Source organism: Hypomesus transpacificus, chromosome 18 (assembly GCF_021917145.1).
Source record: "Hypomesus transpacificus isolate Combined female chromosome 18, fHypTra1, whole genome shotgun sequence".
Taxonomy (NCBI): Eukaryota; Metazoa; Chordata; class Actinopteri; order Osmeriformes; family Osmeridae; genus Hypomesus; species Hypomesus transpacificus.
In genome coordinates this window covers 1346022-1365785 of record NC_061077.1, presented here as the reverse complement: position 1 = coordinate 1365785, position 19764 = coordinate 1346022, and the positions used below count along the sequence as shown (strand labels likewise).

At 41.6% G+C, this 19764-nt stretch overlaps 2 protein-coding genes across 3 annotated transcripts; both read left to right on the top strand.

Annotated features, from left to right (window-relative positions):
• Positions 1–1512: 1512 nt before the first annotated feature.
• Positions 1513–3459, top strand: sst7 (somatostatin family member 7). The gene is made up of 3 exons (XM_047040511.1): positions 1513–1954; positions 2329–2469; positions 2937–3459. The coding sequence occupies exons 1-3, from the start codon at positions 1913–1915 to the stop codon at positions 3165–3167; spliced, it is 414 nt and encodes a 137-aa protein (XP_046896467.1). The 5' UTR covers positions 1513–1912; the 3' UTR covers positions 3168–3459.
• An 11561-nt stretch (positions 3460–15020) lies between these two features.
• On the top strand, positions 15021–19736 carry masp2 (MBL associated serine protease 2). Of its 2 annotated transcripts, none has more exons than XM_047039516.1 (6): positions 15021–15110; positions 15196–15418; positions 15533–15710; positions 15952–16083; positions 17455–17651; positions 17955–19736. In XM_047039516.1, the coding sequence occupies exons 1-6, from the start codon at positions 15103–15105 to the stop codon at positions 18129–18131; spliced, it is 915 nt and encodes a 304-aa protein (XP_046895472.1). In that variant the 5' UTR covers positions 15021–15102; the 3' UTR covers positions 18132–19736. The 2 variants fall into 2 exon arrangements, with proteins under 2 accessions (XP_046895472.1, XP_046895473.1); XM_047039517.1 differs by having other exon boundaries at positions 15035–15110; positions 15242–15418.
• The last annotated feature ends 28 nt before the right edge of the window (positions 19737–19764 follow it).

Below are 19764 nucleotides of genomic sequence, written 5' to 3'. Positions count from 1 at the left end.
TGATAACAGCGCAACTTGACAGAACGTGATAATCTTACTGCCAACATCGGGAAATGAAATGTAATTGAAAGTCTTGGCACACTGTCAAACCACAGTGGTGGCTCTGTGCTGTTACAGCTCTGAGTCACAAGAGGGCATTCTCTGTTTACAAACACATACAGTTGAATCAAAACAGTGAAACAAGTTTCCTTAGTAGTGTTTACGATGGAACAGTCCAAGATTTGGCTCTTGAATGGGTGGATATGCAAAGTGCACTGAAACTTGAAAATCATCTAACAGGCATGGGTAATTCTAGAACAAATTTAATGTAGAATTTTTAACATAATACATTTGTCTATTTTCTTTCAAACATTCATATACATAATATTCCTCCATGTTCTAATCATAAAAAATAATTTGCACTTTTATATCACTTTTAATGCGCACTGGTGCTAATAAGTTTCACTATATTGACTCATTCTAAATCTATATATTCTTGTACTTTTCCCCAAAACAAGCTTCCCTAAGCCTATACTTTTAAATAAACTTACATAAAATAAAAATAAAACTGCCTGTCCAAGGGATTAGCACATTAAGCCTTTTACTTTGTCCCAATCGAGCCGATGAGAAAATAATTGTTGTGGCTATGAAGGTGTTTGTGGGTGTGTGCACATCTAGGTTCTAGAAAAGGCAGGCAAAGTGGTGCTGGAGGCAGAGCACGGATAAAAGACGTTATGAGGGCACCACGTTTCAACCAAATCTAGGGAGGAACTTCCCAGGGTGCCTTTTGAAGTCTCTTGCGGTGCTCACTGCTTACACTTGATGCAAAGGTCAGTTGATGTAAATTCTTCAAACACACCGCATCATGATTCTACCTCGGGGGACTCTCATTTTAACACAAGTTAATCTTTGGGTGGCTTTGGGCCTTGTGCGCCCCAAAAAGAACGGTCCAAATTCCAGACAGATTGAGCGCAAAGGGAATCCATTTAGGACCTGTTGGCATGCATATCAAAGATGCGCAGTGGAGCGAATGCGAGCCGATGTGTGTGTTTCCCCAGAGGTCCTCTATAGCAAAACGGGGGTATCAAGTCTCGCTTCCAACCTCACAAACTAATTCAATCTGAAAAAAAAACTTGGATAACTTACAATTTATGAGTTTGAGTGAAATCCTTGAAGAAATATCCTTGAAGGACGTGGGCCGTACATACTGGATTCTCCCTTGACAGGTTCCATACACCAATTCAGAGTTTGTGTGTGAACCCATGGTGCCATGAACAGTCAATGAGTCAGAACCACACACAGCTGAAGTGTAAAGATCAAAGAATTTCACAATGAATAATTAACATTGTCATGTTTCAAATAGTTTCACACTGCAACCATCTTTCTAACTTTCTCATTCTAATCCTACTTGTAGTTGTTACAAATGGCAAATTAACTTCAAAATGTACTTAAAACTGAAACTAAAATCGATTTAAAAACAAAAAACATTCAGTTAATAGGCCTCTGTGCTGTGTGTGGTTCCTTGCTGGTCATTTCAGACTGAATGGTCATTGTTTCCCAGTGTGCTAGTGTTGGTGTGAACATTAGATGCTTACCTAAGTGTCAGACAGTTCAATAGTAATCTGTAGCTGTCGGTCGGAGCTGAAGGAGAATGACTGGAGTTAAACTGACGGGTTAACAACTCTGGCCTTGGTTGCTAGGTGGCTAGGGTAGGGTTGCTTTGTTGCGGGGGAAAAAAAATACAAATATTTTGATTTATCCTTTTCGCAAAACGGTTATATTACGGTACGTGATTATAACTTGAATATATTCCAAAGCCATCCTAATGTCTACCTCACCACTGATGATGACAAACCCTGACATGGTGCTGTGAGGTCTCATACTGTGCTTTCTCTGCTTTCTGCAAGTGCTGACCCCAGAAAGAGACACCTTCATGTGGACGTGGGATGATTGGTTGGCAGCAGATGGTGCCCAGGTATGCCAGATGAGTGAAACCTCTCATCATTAGTCAAGGGGTTAACTGAAACCATTTGTTTTCCTCTGACCCTTCGCATCAATCCCCCTCCCCCCCCCCCCCCCCCTTCCACGCACACATACTTCCATCACTGCCCCCATACACCCACTGGTCCCTACGTCAGCGATGGGCAGGGGTGGGGGAAGGCTATATAGGAGGAGGGGACTTCAGGGGTAGAGCTTAAGAATCTACAGCCCTTTAAAATCCAGGAGACAGCAACCTAACCAAGGCAATCATCACCAGTACAGAAACTGTCCATCCACTCTACTCCACTCTCCACTCCTCAAAGGAACTCTGAACGCTCCTCCTGTCTCTCTCTCCGTCTCCTGCTCCAGTGCGTGAGTGCAGTCCGTATCCTGCTTCCTCTCAGCATGCAGCTCCTGGTCGTTTTAGTAGCTCTCATGGGGGTCCTGTACAGTGCGAGAGCAGCCGCCGTGCTTCCTGTAGAGGAGAGGAGCCCCATCCAGGCGAACCGGGTGAGTACAACACAAACACAAACACTAGTCTGACTTTATTCATCACTGTAGGGGAAAACTCCTCAAACTTGATGTGAGGATTTTAGTGTTGTTTTTTCGTTTCAGAGTTTTACTAAATATTGTATTAGAAAATTAAAAATCTTTTTTTGTGTTTGTTAGTTATTTGGATTTCTTAAATTATGTTTTTAAATTTAATTTAAATCAATTTGTTTGACATTGGTGATAACGTACCTTACTTGTGATTCTTGGTTAACATACCAAACATTTAAATTCAACATAAAATGTTGTTCATGTTTAATACAATTTCATTTTCAAGTTTTATTTATAGAAAATAACCTGCAAATAAAGCTTGAAAATGGGACACGTTTAAAATAGAAAAAAAACATGAACATTATTTCTTTCTAAATGGCTGAAGTGAATGTGTTCACATGCATGCTTTGTTATAACTGTCTGCTTGTTGCCCTCAGGAGTTGAGTACAGAGCGTAAGCAGCTGATTCTGAAGCTGGTATCAGGCTTGCTGGACGGTGCATCAGATTCCAACATGCTGCCAGGGGACGGGTCTCCCCTTGACCTGGAGGAGCCCCTGGAGTCTCGCCTGGAGGAGAGGGCTGTCTACAACCGGCTATCACAGCTCCCACAGAGAGACCGCAAAGCCCCTTGTAAAAACTTCTTCTGGAAAACCTTCACCTCTTGCTAACAGTGGCCGTGACGCTCAACTGTCCTACCTACCAACCTACCTACCCACCTACGTTGTCCTCCCAGGTTGATGCTCAGCTCCAAACCCAACTTGTGAAACCCAACGAGAATCCATGAACTGCGGCAGACCCCAACTGTACATATCATGCACTCTTGTCTGAGCGAGCAATCTCAATGGACCTCACTGACACAGTCTGTCTTGTTTGATTATTGACGATTTACCTATGTATCTATCTATTTATGTATGTATCTCTTTATTTAAAGTTCAATCCAAATAAAAGCATGATTATGGTATCTGGTTTGGGTGATGGTCTTTGTGCTGCATGTATGGAGCTGGTCTTTAGTCTCTTGTTTCCTCTGGGTACCAGGGTTTAACAGCCAGTAAGATTCTCAGCACTTTAAGCTGTGAGAGTCTGTTAAAGACCAATTATCTGCAATAATTAAACTTCTCATTATGAAACACTGAGTCTTTAACCACATAATACATTATAAAAATGGTCAACCGGGCCTGGTAAATCCAGTCATTAGCAAATAACTGTGTTTTGGGGGTGATTATTCAAGTCATTAATGACTTCACGTAAGTCAGCAGTTCATGTAAAATAATGTATTGAACCAGGTAACAAGGTTGGTGCATTTCTCACAACACTGGGAATTGTTCAGTTGGGTACACCTCAACAGGTACCTGATGGATACTCAGACGTCTATGGAACTGAAATGGTTGTTGGGGGGAATCAAATTAAATAAGATTAAATATCTCTCTCAGCTAAATGCTCTGTTTTATATGTCCCTTACGTTTACATTAAGTCATTTAGCAAACGCTCTTATCCAGAGCGACTTACAGTAAGTACAGGGACATTCCCCTGAGGCAAGTAGGGTGAAGTGCCTTGCCCAAGGACACAACGTCATGTGGCACAGCCGGGAATCGAACTGGCGACCTTCTGATTACTAGCCCGACTCCCTCACCTTTCAGCCACCTGACTCCCTTGGGGCATCAACACTCATTTATTCCTGGTCACAAGTTGAGACATATGGCTCAGTGAATAATAACAGGTCATAAAACGTCTACAAATATAGGGGCCAGTCACAATACAAGTATCTACCTGTTTTAAAAAGCTGGATTTTGGATCATCAGAATATATACTTCAGAATACCTATTTTCTTATTTATTTATTTATAGATGATTTCTTATTAGTTTGTTTCTACACATGGGTATAATAACGATTTATCGCAATATCGTCTTATATTGAGCCATGTAGGCCTACTGAACATGATGATCATTGGAGAAATGTGACACACTTCAGTTTCCATTGTAGCTTTGTTGATGAAAGTTAAATTTAGCAACATATCACACGGGGTTGTTTCATGCTCAGTTAGGCTATAAGGTGCAAAGGAGCCCTGAAGCTGGCATCAGTACATGTTGTAGATGTTACTTAAATTAGGTTTTCATTCACGTTTGATACAGTGAAAACATCCTGTAAAAAAAAAAAACAGGTTTGAGGTTCCATGGCATCGTGATACTATCGGTTTATTAGTGTTCATACTGCAGTGGTCTAGTCAAGGCGCGAAAATAAATGCAGGTGCAGTAGTCGCCTACCATTGATGCATGACGTAGGTAGGCTACTGCTGTTAGGCTATTTAATACAAATAGAAGTTAAATTAAAAAAAATGTTTCTCTCTGAGTGCTGAGGCATTGTAAGCAATTTTGAAATCTACTTGGACTGAATTTCAGAACATCTATATCTCAATCGCTATATTTACGTGAAGCACAATTGATTACTACGAAGCTTATTTGGAAGACAATACACAGTTTCTATGTATGAGCCTTCCAAACAGGCCCTGCATAGCCATCACTGCTAGCTGCTTCATCACACAACAATTACACTCGCTTTGACACACACTGGCTTTGATGACTGCTCAATTAACTCCAAAGATGGGGAGGGCTGGAATACTGAGCAGAAACATCTACTAGTTAGTTACCGTATACAAACGAAATATCGACCTTTCTCTTGAGCCCAGCGAGCGTGCTGCTACGGGCAAATTGCCGCGCTGGTTTTTCACGAGCCGAATGTTGTTGTAATTACAACCCTGTCATTGATGAATCTTTCCGAACTACTTCTGAAAAATAACTTTCATATACAGTTTTGAAATACTTTTTTGGGGGGTGGGGTGGCATTGTCGCTGGCATTGTCCAGTGGTCAGACAGAATATTGAGACAGTGTAGTTACCAGCTCTGTATAGGGGTTGCAGACATTCTACATTGCGTCCTAGGTCCTACCTCATCTTCCCCATCATCTGTAATTCAACATCAACATCATGTTGCCTGCTCAGGTAAGACTTGGCACTGAGTAATGGTTTGAATAAACCAGGATTGACAGACTAATGTGGAAGACTGAATATGTAGGCCTACCAGCAGATACTCAGGTGACTGGCCAGGAGACAAAAGTACCCACACCTGGTTCGATAACCACCTTTTACTTGGTCCTGCATGTGTGTAACACAGTTTTCGTTACTTATCTGATGGCTGACTGATTGAAATTGGTCAATGGTTGATTACTTGTAAATGCATCTCTCTCTCCCTTTCTCAATTTACTTACGTAGGTATGTTTTTTTTTGCTTGTTAAACAAATGTTGTGTTCTTTTCATCTCACAATTAGATCTGGAGAACAATGCAAAATCACCACAGTGCTCAAAGGTCATTTGAAGAAACTGCTTACAATGTAGAGATACAATCTGAAACCATATAATTATGTTTCAACAACTGTATTAACTGAAGTTAGCCTGTGGTAGACGGCTATAGACAGATGGTACATCCAATCATCTGCCACATATTTTTTTTCATATATTCACATATTTCTTCCTTTTCCAAACAGTTTCGAAGGACAACTTCCCAGATGGATATGTATAACAATCCATAAGGCTAGTCAAGTTACCCGGATACCTTTTGCAGAAGAGATAAGCTTTCTATAAATGATACGAGAGTTACTGACTACTCTGTGTAAAACTGATATTTCTGTCACTGTAGGAAGAAGGAAAATTGATTCTAATAAATGTCTGAGGAACCTGAATGGCAAAACAAAACAAATTCACGTCAAATGAGTCCACTCGCCTCCTTTACCCTTGAGCTGAAATGAAAACGCAGCGAAGTAACATCAAAGCTGATGCCTGCAACCAAAGCCTTTCTCCTGCTTTGCTTTTGATCTGAAAGGGGGGAGACGCCATGAGTTTCATCCTAACTGTGTAATTCAAATTAAATTGTGACTTCATGTTTGCATGTATTTAGAAATAACTAAGTAATTGCCTTTGTTGGTACCTTTTCCTACGTAGAAAGGGAAACAGCTTCAAAGAAATCAGTTCAAATTCTAGATAGTTGTCGTTTTTTCTTGAAAACAGTTTTTGAACCAGTTGAACTTGTTCCTGGACCTACTCAGTCCATTATGTACTATTACTCACGATTGACTCAGACGAAACTATGAAAGATATTTCATAAAAGGTATTTTATTTTCCATTCCAACTGACCTTCATCCTGAATCTAATTTCTTCAACATTTCCCGTGGTTGAGGAGTATTAACTTTTGTAAGTTGTGAGAGAGACACACAGAGAGTGGTACTTCCCTGAGCATCAAGGACTTCTCAGTAAGCAGCCAGCAGCCTGGAACCTACCCAGGATGACATTTGGCGTGTGGACAGAGGGCAATATGGAGGCACATGAGGAGGAAAAGGTGTTACAGCAAGGGATCAGGACATATTTTTAGCCTGGCTGATGTCAAAGTCATGAGGTTTACTAGTACTTTTCAAATGGTCACATTCATTTTTTTTTCGGCATCAAATTTGGGACAAGTTTAACTGTCATAAGTCAAACCAGGAATGATTTTAAACTCATTATCAAAATCTTGGGATTCTTTTGTATATCCGTTCACATCCTGCATGGACCCCCAAACTTTGAAATCACGACGTCCTGAACATCCATCTCAGTGTGCTGCATGTCTGACACATTCTATTTTCACTCAGCGGGATCTAAAAAGGCTATGACAGCAAACGCCAAATCGTTTCTCACTTTGGCCGAAATTAACACCTAATTATGTGGTCTTTGTTCTCCATGGGAAGGTGTGGGAAGACGAGTTCTATAAGGGCTCTTCCTTATCGTCATGGGTATTTCATCAATGCAGAACATGGTCAGAAAGCAAAATCAATCATCCTGTACAAAACTAATTGACAGTGCTGGTGATTGGAAAAAAACAATAAAACAATAGTTCACCCTAGATTGTTTGATGGTTTTGGGGGTAGGTCAATAGAATGACTTGCACAATTAAGGCATTGGTTCAAAGGAGAATACAGGGGTTCCGGTTAGATATTTTTGTCAATATTCAAACTGAAAAACAAAGACTTATCTCTCCTTAAAACTGTGTTTGATGTGTATATTTTGTTGGGCAAAATGCAAGGGTTTGTGTAACTATCATTCACGGGGGTTGAGTATGGGTAAAAACACAAATAAATAAGTCCCTTGGCCAGGACTCTCACTTGATTAACCTGCAGACCGTGGAAGCAACGCCTGCAGCAGTCTTATTCATCTTTGCCCGTCCTGCTCAATTTGTTTAGTTTTGACATTTGAGATGGGCAGACAGAATGGTTGGCTAGTTGAGACATTTCGAAAACAAGAAACCATTAAATGTCATCTAGTAAAGGAAATTATTATGTGTAATAGATATTTTCTGTAAATAATGTGGTAGAACTGAGTACATTTGGATTATGATGACCTCTGCGTAGGAGATTTCAACAAGTTTTCAGCATTGAAGATGCAATGAAGTAATTTCATTACTTAGTTAAATGTAATCCTTAAGCAGAACCTTTTATCCAAAGCAAACTTGTGCACAGAATCTGAAATCAAGTGTGTTCTTTCACTATGGCCTAACTGTCCACAGAGTCATCAGCAGAAAGATGCATTCTGGGAGAAAACTGGTTTCTCTGCTTTGGCAAACAATCCATTACTGGTTCAAAGGTCCTCAGAAACAGACAGTTAATTTTGTGCTCTAAACGTGAGAGGCAGAACAGTAATTGGGACTGTTATTACACACATTGCATCATACCATACATAGGTCAGGACTTATTTGTTGCTAAGCAAGTGCGCTACATACACTCATCATGTTTTGGTCTATCAGGGGGGATTGTGGATGTTTCAGTTGAGTCTCTCTGGCAGAGAGGTGTTGTGAAGCACGACCGTACCTCCAAGGATGAAGAGTCGGACCTTCCTGGTTGAACCAGGGCTTTGGCACAACTGATTGGACTGTAAGTCCATGAGCCCACAGTCTCTTCATTTAAAAGTACATTTAGACTAGCACCTAGCCATTGGTCACTAACTAAACATCAACACAATTGTTGTTCTGTAAATTGTTGTTCTGTAAATGTAGAAAACTGTGGAATTATATTAAAATGAAATGCAGACTAAGTTCTACATCTACATTATTTGTGCTCTTCGCTTCCAAAACTAAAGATTTGTAGTGGATTAATTACCTTAATATTCACATCTGCATGATATATTTTTTCAATGGTCATAGGAGATGAATATAAAATTGGTAGATTTATCCACTATCTACTACATGTTGTCTATCGCACATTATTATATCTTAAAATGTTCTTTGAAGGCATAAAAATCCTCGCTGACCAGCGATTCACATCCACAAGTATAGTTCCTTGACTCCTGGGGGAAATTGAATGCAACTGACCACAGCTGTTATATTGTACCCTGGTGGAATTGATACTGATGCAACTACCCACTTTCTCCCAGAGTGTTCGTCTCTGGTTAACCTGATGGAAAGGGGGGAGGGGGAGCTGCAGTGTGCTGTTATAATGGCTGATGGTGTGTGGTATGATTATTTGGATGGGTAAAAGTAGATCATTATGTCTCTCTCCATAACGCTCAAAGCTGATTCCACAGCTGAGAAAATTAGACGCCACATGCAGGAGGATGGGATGTGGGGGATACTGGTCACCATAGTGACTTCAGGACATTGAAAAGCGATTGATCAATGTTGTATTGTGAACAAAATGAGTTAGAGACCTATAGGACCTACTTCCTATGACCAGCTAGTTTAGATGTAATCTAAAATGAGGAGCATGTGACATTGGTTGACTCGGTTTACTTTTCCTTACTTTTCCTCCAGTTGTGCCCTAGTTCTCCCGAGTGACATCTCAGGAAATAGATACAAGTGAAGAAAAAGCCTCCCTCGGTAATGTGTCTGACCACCGTGTCTCAACACGTCGATGTCTTGTATGTGTGCAATAACAGTCCCAATCACAGTCCTGCCTTTCACGATTAGAGCACGAAATTAGCTCTGCCTCTGGAGACCTTTGAACCAAAAATTGATTTGTTGCCACAGCAGTGGACGAAAACCTCAAGTATTTCTCCCAGAATGCATCTCTCTTCTTACAACTCCATGTGGACAATTGGGCCCTTGTGGAATGACACTCCTGATTGCAGTCGCTCTAACAATGTGGAATCCTCTTGTGTCAAATAGTCTAGGTGCTAGTGTAGATAAGGAGACGCGCCTGGTGATGTAAAGCATTTAGACGTTAAATGTCAACACACTGGAGTGTGCGCTGACAGCATCAATACTTAGCCCCTGAACAACGTGTCAAATCTTCATTGTCTACAGGAGGCAACGGCAAGGGTCCTTTTTCGCAGAAATGTCACACTGTGCCACTCCGCGCATATCATTTTCCACCAGACTCATCTAAAACAATAGAAAACAATCTGTTTCTTCCAATATGAAAGGGGGGGGGGGGGCTGTTGAGGTCACAAGAGATACTTTGCCATTCCAATGAATTCATTGAGACCATTACCTGCAGCATTTCAGTGTCACTTAAACTTGCCTTGGCATGATCGGATAATCTGCCGTTTTCTTTTTTCCCCGTTTTGGTAATAATGAAGACTGGAATGCAGGAACTCGAGTCGCAGCTGTGTGCCATTTCTCATCATTATTTTCCGGCTCCCAATGTCATCTAACCGGCTCACCGCCTTATGGCGGCGTGTTAAATCGTTGATGCTGCGGCCTGGATAGAACAGCCAAGAAATGGACGCACCTCTTTCAAAGAGGGAGAGATGCATGGGAGCAAATTGAAAAACTAATGGCAGACTGATGGCAGACTGACGTCAGACGAGGCTTCGATGTTAAGGGTCTCAACATGTATTCATCAAAAGTCATTTCTTGATCGTTAGCTTCAAGGTTTAAACAGAAAAAGGTGCTGTGGTACAGGTGGAGGAAAGTCGACCTTATTTCCAGTTTGAGCTGACGGACTTCTGCTGTGTGTTTTTTCCTGGTGTCGTTTTCATCATTCTTAGATCCACCACCAGACAACTGTAGAAGATTGTTGAGGTTTTCAAGAGGGTTTACAAACTAGTTTTATGTATATTTAAAGTATGGTTACATTCCAATTTGAGACAAGGTTGGCAGAAGTTAAAAAAAATATCAGCTAACGTTATACTAGAATATCAGAACAAAATAGCCTACTGATCATAAGTTATGTAATATCAATTTAGAAATACTTTTCTTATAAAAAGTAAAAACATTTATTCTGAGGTATCTGTTCTAAACATTGGCATTAATAAATAGCACACCTGAAGTCAGATATTTTAAGAACATTACTGATATAGAAATTCAATAGGTGAAATCCAATCTACTTTTCTCAAGAGGGCCTAAGTTTGCAGTAAAACATCTCAACCACCTTCTTAAGTAATGACCTTCTGGTCCTTTCTACAGCGATGACACAAACCTCACCTTCCATATTCCAACAGAGAAACTGGAATAAGGAAGTGTGGGTGCTTGTCATTTGCCACTCTCCCACCAACCACAGGCTGACCTACAGCGGTAGCTACGGTAATGGAAACCATAAACAGAACATGATTGGCCCCTGAAGTACAAAGAAATGCTAATGTCCCCGGAATATTGAGGGCACCCAATCAATTGTGTTCCATGTGGTGAACATCTAACCCTCGGGCCACAGGCAAGGCAACTGTTCTGATTAAAGAACTGAAGGAGAACCTTTTGTTTAGTTTAGTTTGTTTTCTCTATTTGTTTCATTCTTTTTGTGAGGCTGGGGGGGGGGTCATTATTTCTTGGTTTATTTCTTCATGAGGTTGTCTGTCATACTCACACACATTAAGCATTGGTTTTTGTACATGTAATATATCATATGACAGTTTGAATAGCAATATATATATGCTACATCAAAGGCTTCAGTCCCTGAGACAATATACAGCATAGGCAATGTCTGTGACATCATACGTGTCAATAGTCCTCATAAAGCTGTTTCCTTGGTTTCCTTGGTCCTTACATAGTCACATAGTTATTGTCATTATACTTGCATATGTTATAGAGAGTTTTAATTGCAAAGTATGCAGGCTACCTTACCTCAGACTTCAGTCTCTGAGACAATATGCAGCATGGCCAACGTGTATTACAAATTTCACCAGTCTAATCCAGGCCTATACCCTATAATGTGGCCTAATGGTACACAAGGCCGATTGCCAGGTAGGAACAGCATTACACATTCATAAATACCTAAGTATAAATTATACTGTGAAATTGCAGTGGTGGCTTTTTACTTGTTCTCGGGTATTCAAATCTAGAACACATCCTCCTTATTCATGTCGTTAATTACAATACGCTACGTATGTGGGCGGCCAAGACACTGGCGTGATTACTTGTTTTGAGAGTTAGTAAGAGAGACAAACATTGTGCCACAGTAAGGTTGCTATACCCACTAAGGTATCCCTTGACAACTGTGAGACATTACCATTGTTGGGCGGGTATCATTTGCAGCCGGACGAAGATGTTCACGGAGGTGTCAGAGCGAGACTGTTAGGAGGTTTGTGATGTCGCGTGGGGGCCTGGGGAGCTCTTTCCGCTCGAGCGCGGATCAGAGAAGCAAAGCTTGCTGTATCTTCCTCCCTCCGCCACATCTGGGTTCCGCATTGATCCGATGCTCTCGCCCTGCTCCGCGGCTCCACCCTCCGACATCAGAACATGGCTACTGTCATTGTCGTGTTCTCCTTTCAATTGATCGCATGCGGCCTATTCCCAATTGAATGACTGGCTGACTTCTTATGAGGAAGCACTTCATTATCTATGGTACAGCGGGCTGGAGAAAGAACTCATGGAGAGCAGTGACTGGCGCATGCTGGAATAAAAAGAGCCTGTTTTGAGTATATGTGGAGAACTGTTTATCACTGGATGTGTGCGCATAAATTAAGCATTGAAGTTGCGTATGTTAAATTGGGTGGGTAATTCATGACGCACGTGCCCATCGTTTTCAGTTTTTTTTCTGGTGGCAATGGGTGCGTGCGCAGTGATATTGAATGTCGTCAGTGATGTCAGTGATGCCTTTCAGAGCACCGCCAAAACGTATGAGTGGCCCTGTTGGAAATAAGTCAGACAGTACTTTCACAAACACATGTGAAACGCATTCACATTCACACATGACAGCTGGACACATGAAAAGACAATAATGTTTTCATTAAGGAGACGCTTTTATGAAAAGCACGGTACAGGGAGGACCAACGAGTTGCTTGTCTACCACTGAGCTACAGCCATCCCCTATTAGGACTCTGAAACTTGGTAGCGCTGAACAACTTTCAGAATGTAATCCTTCCTCTGGGCTAATTAACCATTTCTGATTGGCTGGATGGACAATCAGAAACTGGAAAGATTTTGACAAACCTCTTGGTGTTAGATTAGCGAATGAGTCTGATGGTGAAGATTCCAACAATTAGGGAAGCAGGGATTCGTCACTTATTGGAACACAACAACACGATTACACCCCATGCTCAAAGGTCGTTACGATCAATAGATAAACCAGCGTAGGGTGAATGAGTGCGATTGCTCTACAACTGCAATACAAGTCAAAGGTATACTGTGTGCCTAAACAAAGCACTTGGTTTTTGTTTATCAAACTGGTGGAAGACGAATCAGACTGTCATTGACAAGTCGCTTTTTTTTCTTTTTCTGTAGCCTATATCCAATTCATTAAAATAAACAGTTTGACAGTCCCATGCCACAATTATATGAGTATTATCTGGTATCTTTCCATGTTACTGACAAGGCAATTTTGTTTTTGCAATTTGCCATTAAGCTCAGCCTGAAAATCTGTTTCTACTCATTAATCTCCTCTTAAACAGAATTAGTATTTTCCTCCTTGCCCAGACATCTTATTTTCCTATAAATAAGGAGATTAAATTCACAAATAGAGAGCTTAAAGAGTACAAAAAGATTGATAGGCCTACTGGCAGCATGTAATTGCAGTTTTCTTCCGATTTTCTTTCTCACAAAGATAGTAGCATGTAGGCCTAATTATTTCCAAAAACGTTAGCGGCAGGCAGTCATAACACATATCTAAGTGTCTTAAATGCGTCTCAACTACCAGAACGTTTGTTTTCTTTCTCTTCCTCTCTTCATCCGCACCTTCTTTGCATTGTCACCTCTTTTATCTCTCCATGTTCTTCATGAAGGACCGTTACTCTGTGACAGAGATACTGTACCGACGTCTGGTTTATAAAACGTCAGACTCATCAAGAAGGAGATGTATCCTTTTTCTTCACCAGACAGAAACACACACTTGACCATCAAAGGGTGCTTTGCAGCACACCATCGTTACCAGTTATGAGACACACAATATGTCCACCAAGCCCAATCAACCACAGAGGCTCCAGGGCTCCAGACCCAGAAGACAGAGAGAAGAGGAGGCAGAGGTTATGGTACGGTATGAAAAGGGGATAATGAGACGGGTCTTCAGCAAAGGGAAATTACCACTGACGTTTACATAGATAATTATTATAATCCAGCACCAACATAGTCCATTAGAGTTGTGGTGCAATGGAAATTGTGGAGGGGGGGGGGAGTGGGATGGGGGGGCTATTATAAGCTTACTTAGCAAGCATTTGTTACCAGTTGAAAGGCCCCATCACTTATAATAACTGCAAAAATGCGGTGTCGTTTAGACAAGCCATAGTGTGGGAATGAATAGCTTTTCTATCACAAAAACCTTTTGCATCTATTTTGCTCTCGACGTAATTGGAGCCGTACAGGTGCTACTCTTTATTCCCGTCAACGCTCTCCCCCCGCGCCCCAACCCCTCCAAACCGGATGTATTATATTGCCATTCATCGGTGAAACACACAGCTTTAGTTTTTTTCTCCCGTCGCTTTATCACTCCATCCACTGATGATTAGGTGTAAACAAGCATGTTAGAGGACGGTGTATTTATGTTTCCCACCTTTTTATTCAAACATCACGCAACCCAGCAATTATAATAGCGAGGTCAGAAATAATTAGCTGCCCCTATCCTGTCTGATTATCATCACTGTCTGTTGGGACAGGAAAAGCTTTCTCAGTTGTCTGAAGCATGTCCCAGTATTAGCCGTTTGTTTTGTTTTTTTGCATACGCAGTCATCGTCAGGGTAGATTGGCGACACGTCAACATTATTAGGCTATATAAACAAAACATGTCCATACATTGCATTCCAACTCAAAGCTCTTCAGCACTCAACTCAACACTTTATGCTAACTCGTGAATGAGACACGTAGCATGACTAAATACAATCACTCTATAGCTTTTAGCATGTGATCATTTTGACATCTCCCAAGTCTCTCAACTTTTTTGCAGTTAACTTTCCCTTTTGAAATAGGCTGCGACACAAATGTGGAGCAGTTACAACTGAATATCTGTAGGATCATCGCTAACACCATGAGAAATGCAGTGTTGGGAGCAAATAGTCAACACGGATGGAAGAATTGATTTGTCCATCATTCGTTGTTGATTCTAAGCTCTCTAGTACGGTCATTAACCTCAAGGACACAGGGTTCACAGGTAGTCAGTTAGACACACTAAAACAACACAAAAGGCAATCTGTTATACTGCACCTCCTGGCAACCTGCAGCGGCCAAGATGGATGAGTATGTTTTTGTTGTTGTTTATTCACTGACGATGAAGGAAGCTTGTGGAGTTTGTGTGGTGAAGTCTTGGCCTTATTTCCCCCAGTGTGTTTTGTGTGTTTGCCCTGGTCGCCCTGTTGCCCGTGTCCCAGACGGTGAAGATGACCGGCCTGTTTGGCAGTTTCACCTCCCCAGACTTCCCCCGCCCGTACCCTAACAACCATCACGCCGTGTGGAACATCAGCGTTCTGGAAGGCCACCGGGTCAAACTCTACTTCACCCACTTCAGCCTGGAGCCTTCAGAGAACTGCCAATATGACTACATCCAGGTATGCCAAGCTGACAATTACCTCCACCCAGGAACCAACTGTACTTTTTCTTTACTTTGTTGTCTATCCTTTGTATTTCAACTCAGCTTGACGTCTTTGTTGTGATCAAACAAGGTGCTGGCCGAGGCAAACGAGACTTTGCGTTTCTGTGGCGACGGAGAGAAAGGATATGAGGACGCTCCTAGGAACACGGTTGTCCTGTCGGCCGGGAACACTATGTCTGTGGTCTTCAGGAGTGACTACTCTAACGAGGGCCGTTTCACAGGCTTTCACGCATTTTACACCTCCGAAGGTGATGTGGGCGCTTGACACCTTTGCTGCTGTCATCCCGATCCAACAACATGCAGAAAAAAAGTTATTAGTGAAGTTTGTTAATATTGTGATTGTTAGGAGTTAAATTTGCCATTTTATATTATATTTAGGGAATACAGAGGGAACATTTTTGTTTGTTTGTTTCCGTGTCGACTAGGCTCTTGGTAGACTTTTGCTCTGTGAGGTAACCAGCTCTTCTCTCTGTCTTACTGGTTTCGTAGATGTCAACGAGTGTCTGAGCCCGGTGGAGGGAGATGCTGTGTGTGATCATTACTGTCACAATTATGTTGGTGGCTATTACTGCTCATGCAGGTTGGGATACCTTCTCCATGACAACAACAGATCCTGCACTGGTAAGACGATTGGGGGACTCATGATCACAAAATTATTCAACAATAATGACACATGAACCTTTTCACCATCTTTCATACATTGTCAGACAGAGTCAAACACTGATTGATGGTGTGTAGTCACGGAAGTATTTTATTGATTTGACAAATAACATGTTTGAACGCCCTTGTGATATATCCCTAGATAACATTCCAACTGCTCCTTTCTCCATCCAGTCCTGGTGACTGGGGTTGGGGGCGTGAGTCAGAGATCATCATTAGGTTGACTGAATTCCCAGAGTTCAACCGCTGTCCCTTATTCCAGTCCTACGTCAGCAACTCCATGGAATGCATGAATAAATACATCCATATCATCTTGAAGTTTATCACAGTTAGATTGTGGGTACAAAATAAAAAATACAAAAGACGTATAGAAGTAAAGGCGAGCAGCATTGTGCTAAACTGTCAAAGTTTAGCCTTCAATTTAAATACATTGGATTGGCAGTCCCTTCCCCCCCCCCCCCCCTTGTAGCTATTCTGAATAAAAAATAAACCAATGTTTTATTTAAAAGTAAATAGTTATTTTTAAAGGTAATATATTTTTATGTTTGTGGAGAATGTACTCCTCGTTAATATAAGAGGGGCATGCTGTGTATAAGACAGTAGCCCATTATCATGTTGCCTGAGTGATTGCCAACTAATTTGAGACTGGAGAAGCTGACTGATGTAAGAGCCAGTTGATCTGTGGCAGCCGGCACAGGGCCGGGTTAATTACTGTCGACTCCCAAGGGAGACCCACACTGAAAAAGGCTTTCGAAAATGGATACCTGTTTGCAGCCCTAATAGTGTACTGATGCCAGGTAATTAATCACAATTACCGACGGAGACGTGTCTTAAATTGTTATTCTTTGCCTGAGTAAAATGTGACACCAGATAGTGTGGGATGAGTGGGCAAAACTGATTACCCCCTTTAAGGTTTTTTTTATTATACAAAATTACAGCTAGTCAGCCTCCCTCGAAATGTCAGTTTGTTGTCATATTTTCCGGTACTTTCTGACTTTCTTTCAGCTCTTCACTTGGAAATGTGTGATGGTGCATTAGTTAACTCACATTAAATAACAAGGATAATGTTTTAAAATTAAAAGCTGTTTTCTCAGCAATACTTACTCTTTTCAAAATGGCAGACGCATTTTTTCACTCGACCATATCTAACAGAAAATCAAAGGCATCACTAGGGGGCTGGGTCAGAAATTAATGACTGTGCCTTCAATACAAAAATAAATAAATAAACACATAAACAAAACAAATCAACTCCAAAGTAGCAGGCTAAAGCAAACGAGTGTGGATCGATGAACAGTGTGATTGTTTCTGGGCCCGGGTGTGTGTTGTGACTAGTGCCTTGCCAGGTCCAGGTTCTGACAGAGCAGTCAGGGGAGCTGACTAGTCCAGGGTACCCATCTCCCTACCCCAGCATGTGCACGTGTGACTACACCATCCGGCTGCCACAGGGGTCCCGGATCATTCTGGACTTCTCCGAACCCTTTGACGTCGAGGGTCACCCCGATGTCCCTTGTCCCTACGACAACCTGAAGGTCAGTTCTTAGACGTCAACGGGAAAAACGTAATTTGTTTTTACCTCACCACACCCTTGATGACTCTCTTTAACACAACAGGTCGGGAAGTCTGGAGCCAATGAATAAGTAATCGTATTCCTTCTCATGCTTCTGAAGGAAACCTGTCTGAGCCGGCTGTTGCCGTGTGAGATGTATAGCCATGCTGTCCTTTCCTACGTCAGTTAGACATACATCAACAGTCAAACGCAACCACAAATCAAACCCCCTGCAAGCTAACTCGCTGATTTTCCCCAAATCTTCCTTCTGCTCCCCAATCTTAAGATATCGACCGAGGGCCAGGAGTACGGACCCTTCTGTGGATCTTCCTCGCCAGGACAGATCGACACAGGAAGTTACCAGGTCCACATCACGTTCAGGTCTGACGCCTCAGGGAAACACAAAGGGTGGAAGATCAAGTACTCAAGTATCACCACCACCCAGGAGCAAAGTGAGAAATAGATGTCACATATGTTAGTATGACCCAATATGTTATGGATTTTAAGATGCAAGCAGAATAAAGCCTATCATATCCAAATGTATTCAAATTACATATTTGGTTTAGCAAGTCCTGTTGCCATTATTTCCATTCACATTTTCCAATGTTTTTGTATTAGTGGTAAGTAATACATAATGTTGCTAAAGTGATGTTAATGCTGTCAGATGTCCTTGAAAGATTTGAACCAATTTGCCCGTTTCTATTCAAAATAAAGTAAAATGTTTTAGTTTAACTATTATCTGTCAGAAAGTTAACCATACAAAATATATAACAGTGACCCTTTCTTGGGAAACACCACTATTACAACGAAATATAATGATAACCTAAAATCACCCTATGCAAACTTGACTTCAGTCTGATGCAGACTTTACAAGGTTCAGTAATTCGCTTCCGAAAACATTGAATTAATGCAGTGAAGTACTTTGAAAGTCAAATCAACTGCTGGTGTCGTAGAAGCAGTTCATGGTGATTGTGTTAACCTGCATACATTATTCATGCACTTCTCGATCCTCTACAGGTCCTTCTCTATCAAAACAGCCATTAAAGGGTTCTTCACACAGATTAAATCGCCTCTTGTCGGACACTTTAGCATCCGCTCGCTAACATTTTCTCTGTTTCTCTCCCTTTGTTCGTGGAAATAGAGAAGAGATGAGTCCCCAGTAAGGGTTCACAGTAACAGGCAATAACATGTACCCTTTGTTTGAATTCAAATTATAAATTTATCATCAGATTAAAGTCTTCAAGATGTCTTGTGAGAACTCCATTCAGCTCTGTTCCAGACGAGCTACTGATGTAGTTGTTTCCAAGAACTTCCAATCTCTCCTCCAACGGAGGGTGGACTGTACGGGTTTAAGGCCACGGTACTGTCACGTCGGCCTGAATAAACGTGTTCAGTCATGGACACTGACCCATTAGATGACATTACCTTGACATTTAAAAGACAACAGAATCGAATCTGGAGGCATGATCGTTCAGCTCTCTCTCTAAAACAAAACTGAAGTGTATGCTTTGCAGGAACAACAACGATAGCTCACATTGACTTGGGCTGTTGGTGGTGCGCTCCCTTGTATAACAGTATTACCATAGGTACTTTGTCTTCTCTAAGGCTGCTGAGTTGTGTGTAACTGGTTCAGTCGAATCAAAGCCAAAGGCATTACACACACCATGAACTCCATTTACCAACCACTGAAAGATATTAAGTAGCTGTGCAAAACCAAAAGGCAACTCTGGCTCACACACACACACACGCACGCACACACTGTTCAGCTCAATATGCACCAACTCTAAAATTACAGCTGTGTGACACACGGTACTTAGCATCTGAATGGAGCTGCTTACAGGGAGACTGAATAACCATTGGCAGGCGCTGTGATTTCCTCCCAGGGTTTGTGGTCAGGAGCTGGACGCTGATGGAGACGAGCGACGAGTTCATTATGATGGAAGGCGTCACCAATGTTCCTCCAAACGAGTACCTTTTAACAAAGCCTCCACAACCGTCCTTTAGGACTTGTCTGGCGTGCGGCTCACCTACAGCATCCCTCGTTAAAATACCTCAATAAAACCCAAACACGTGCTGCATGTGAACGTACACCGTTT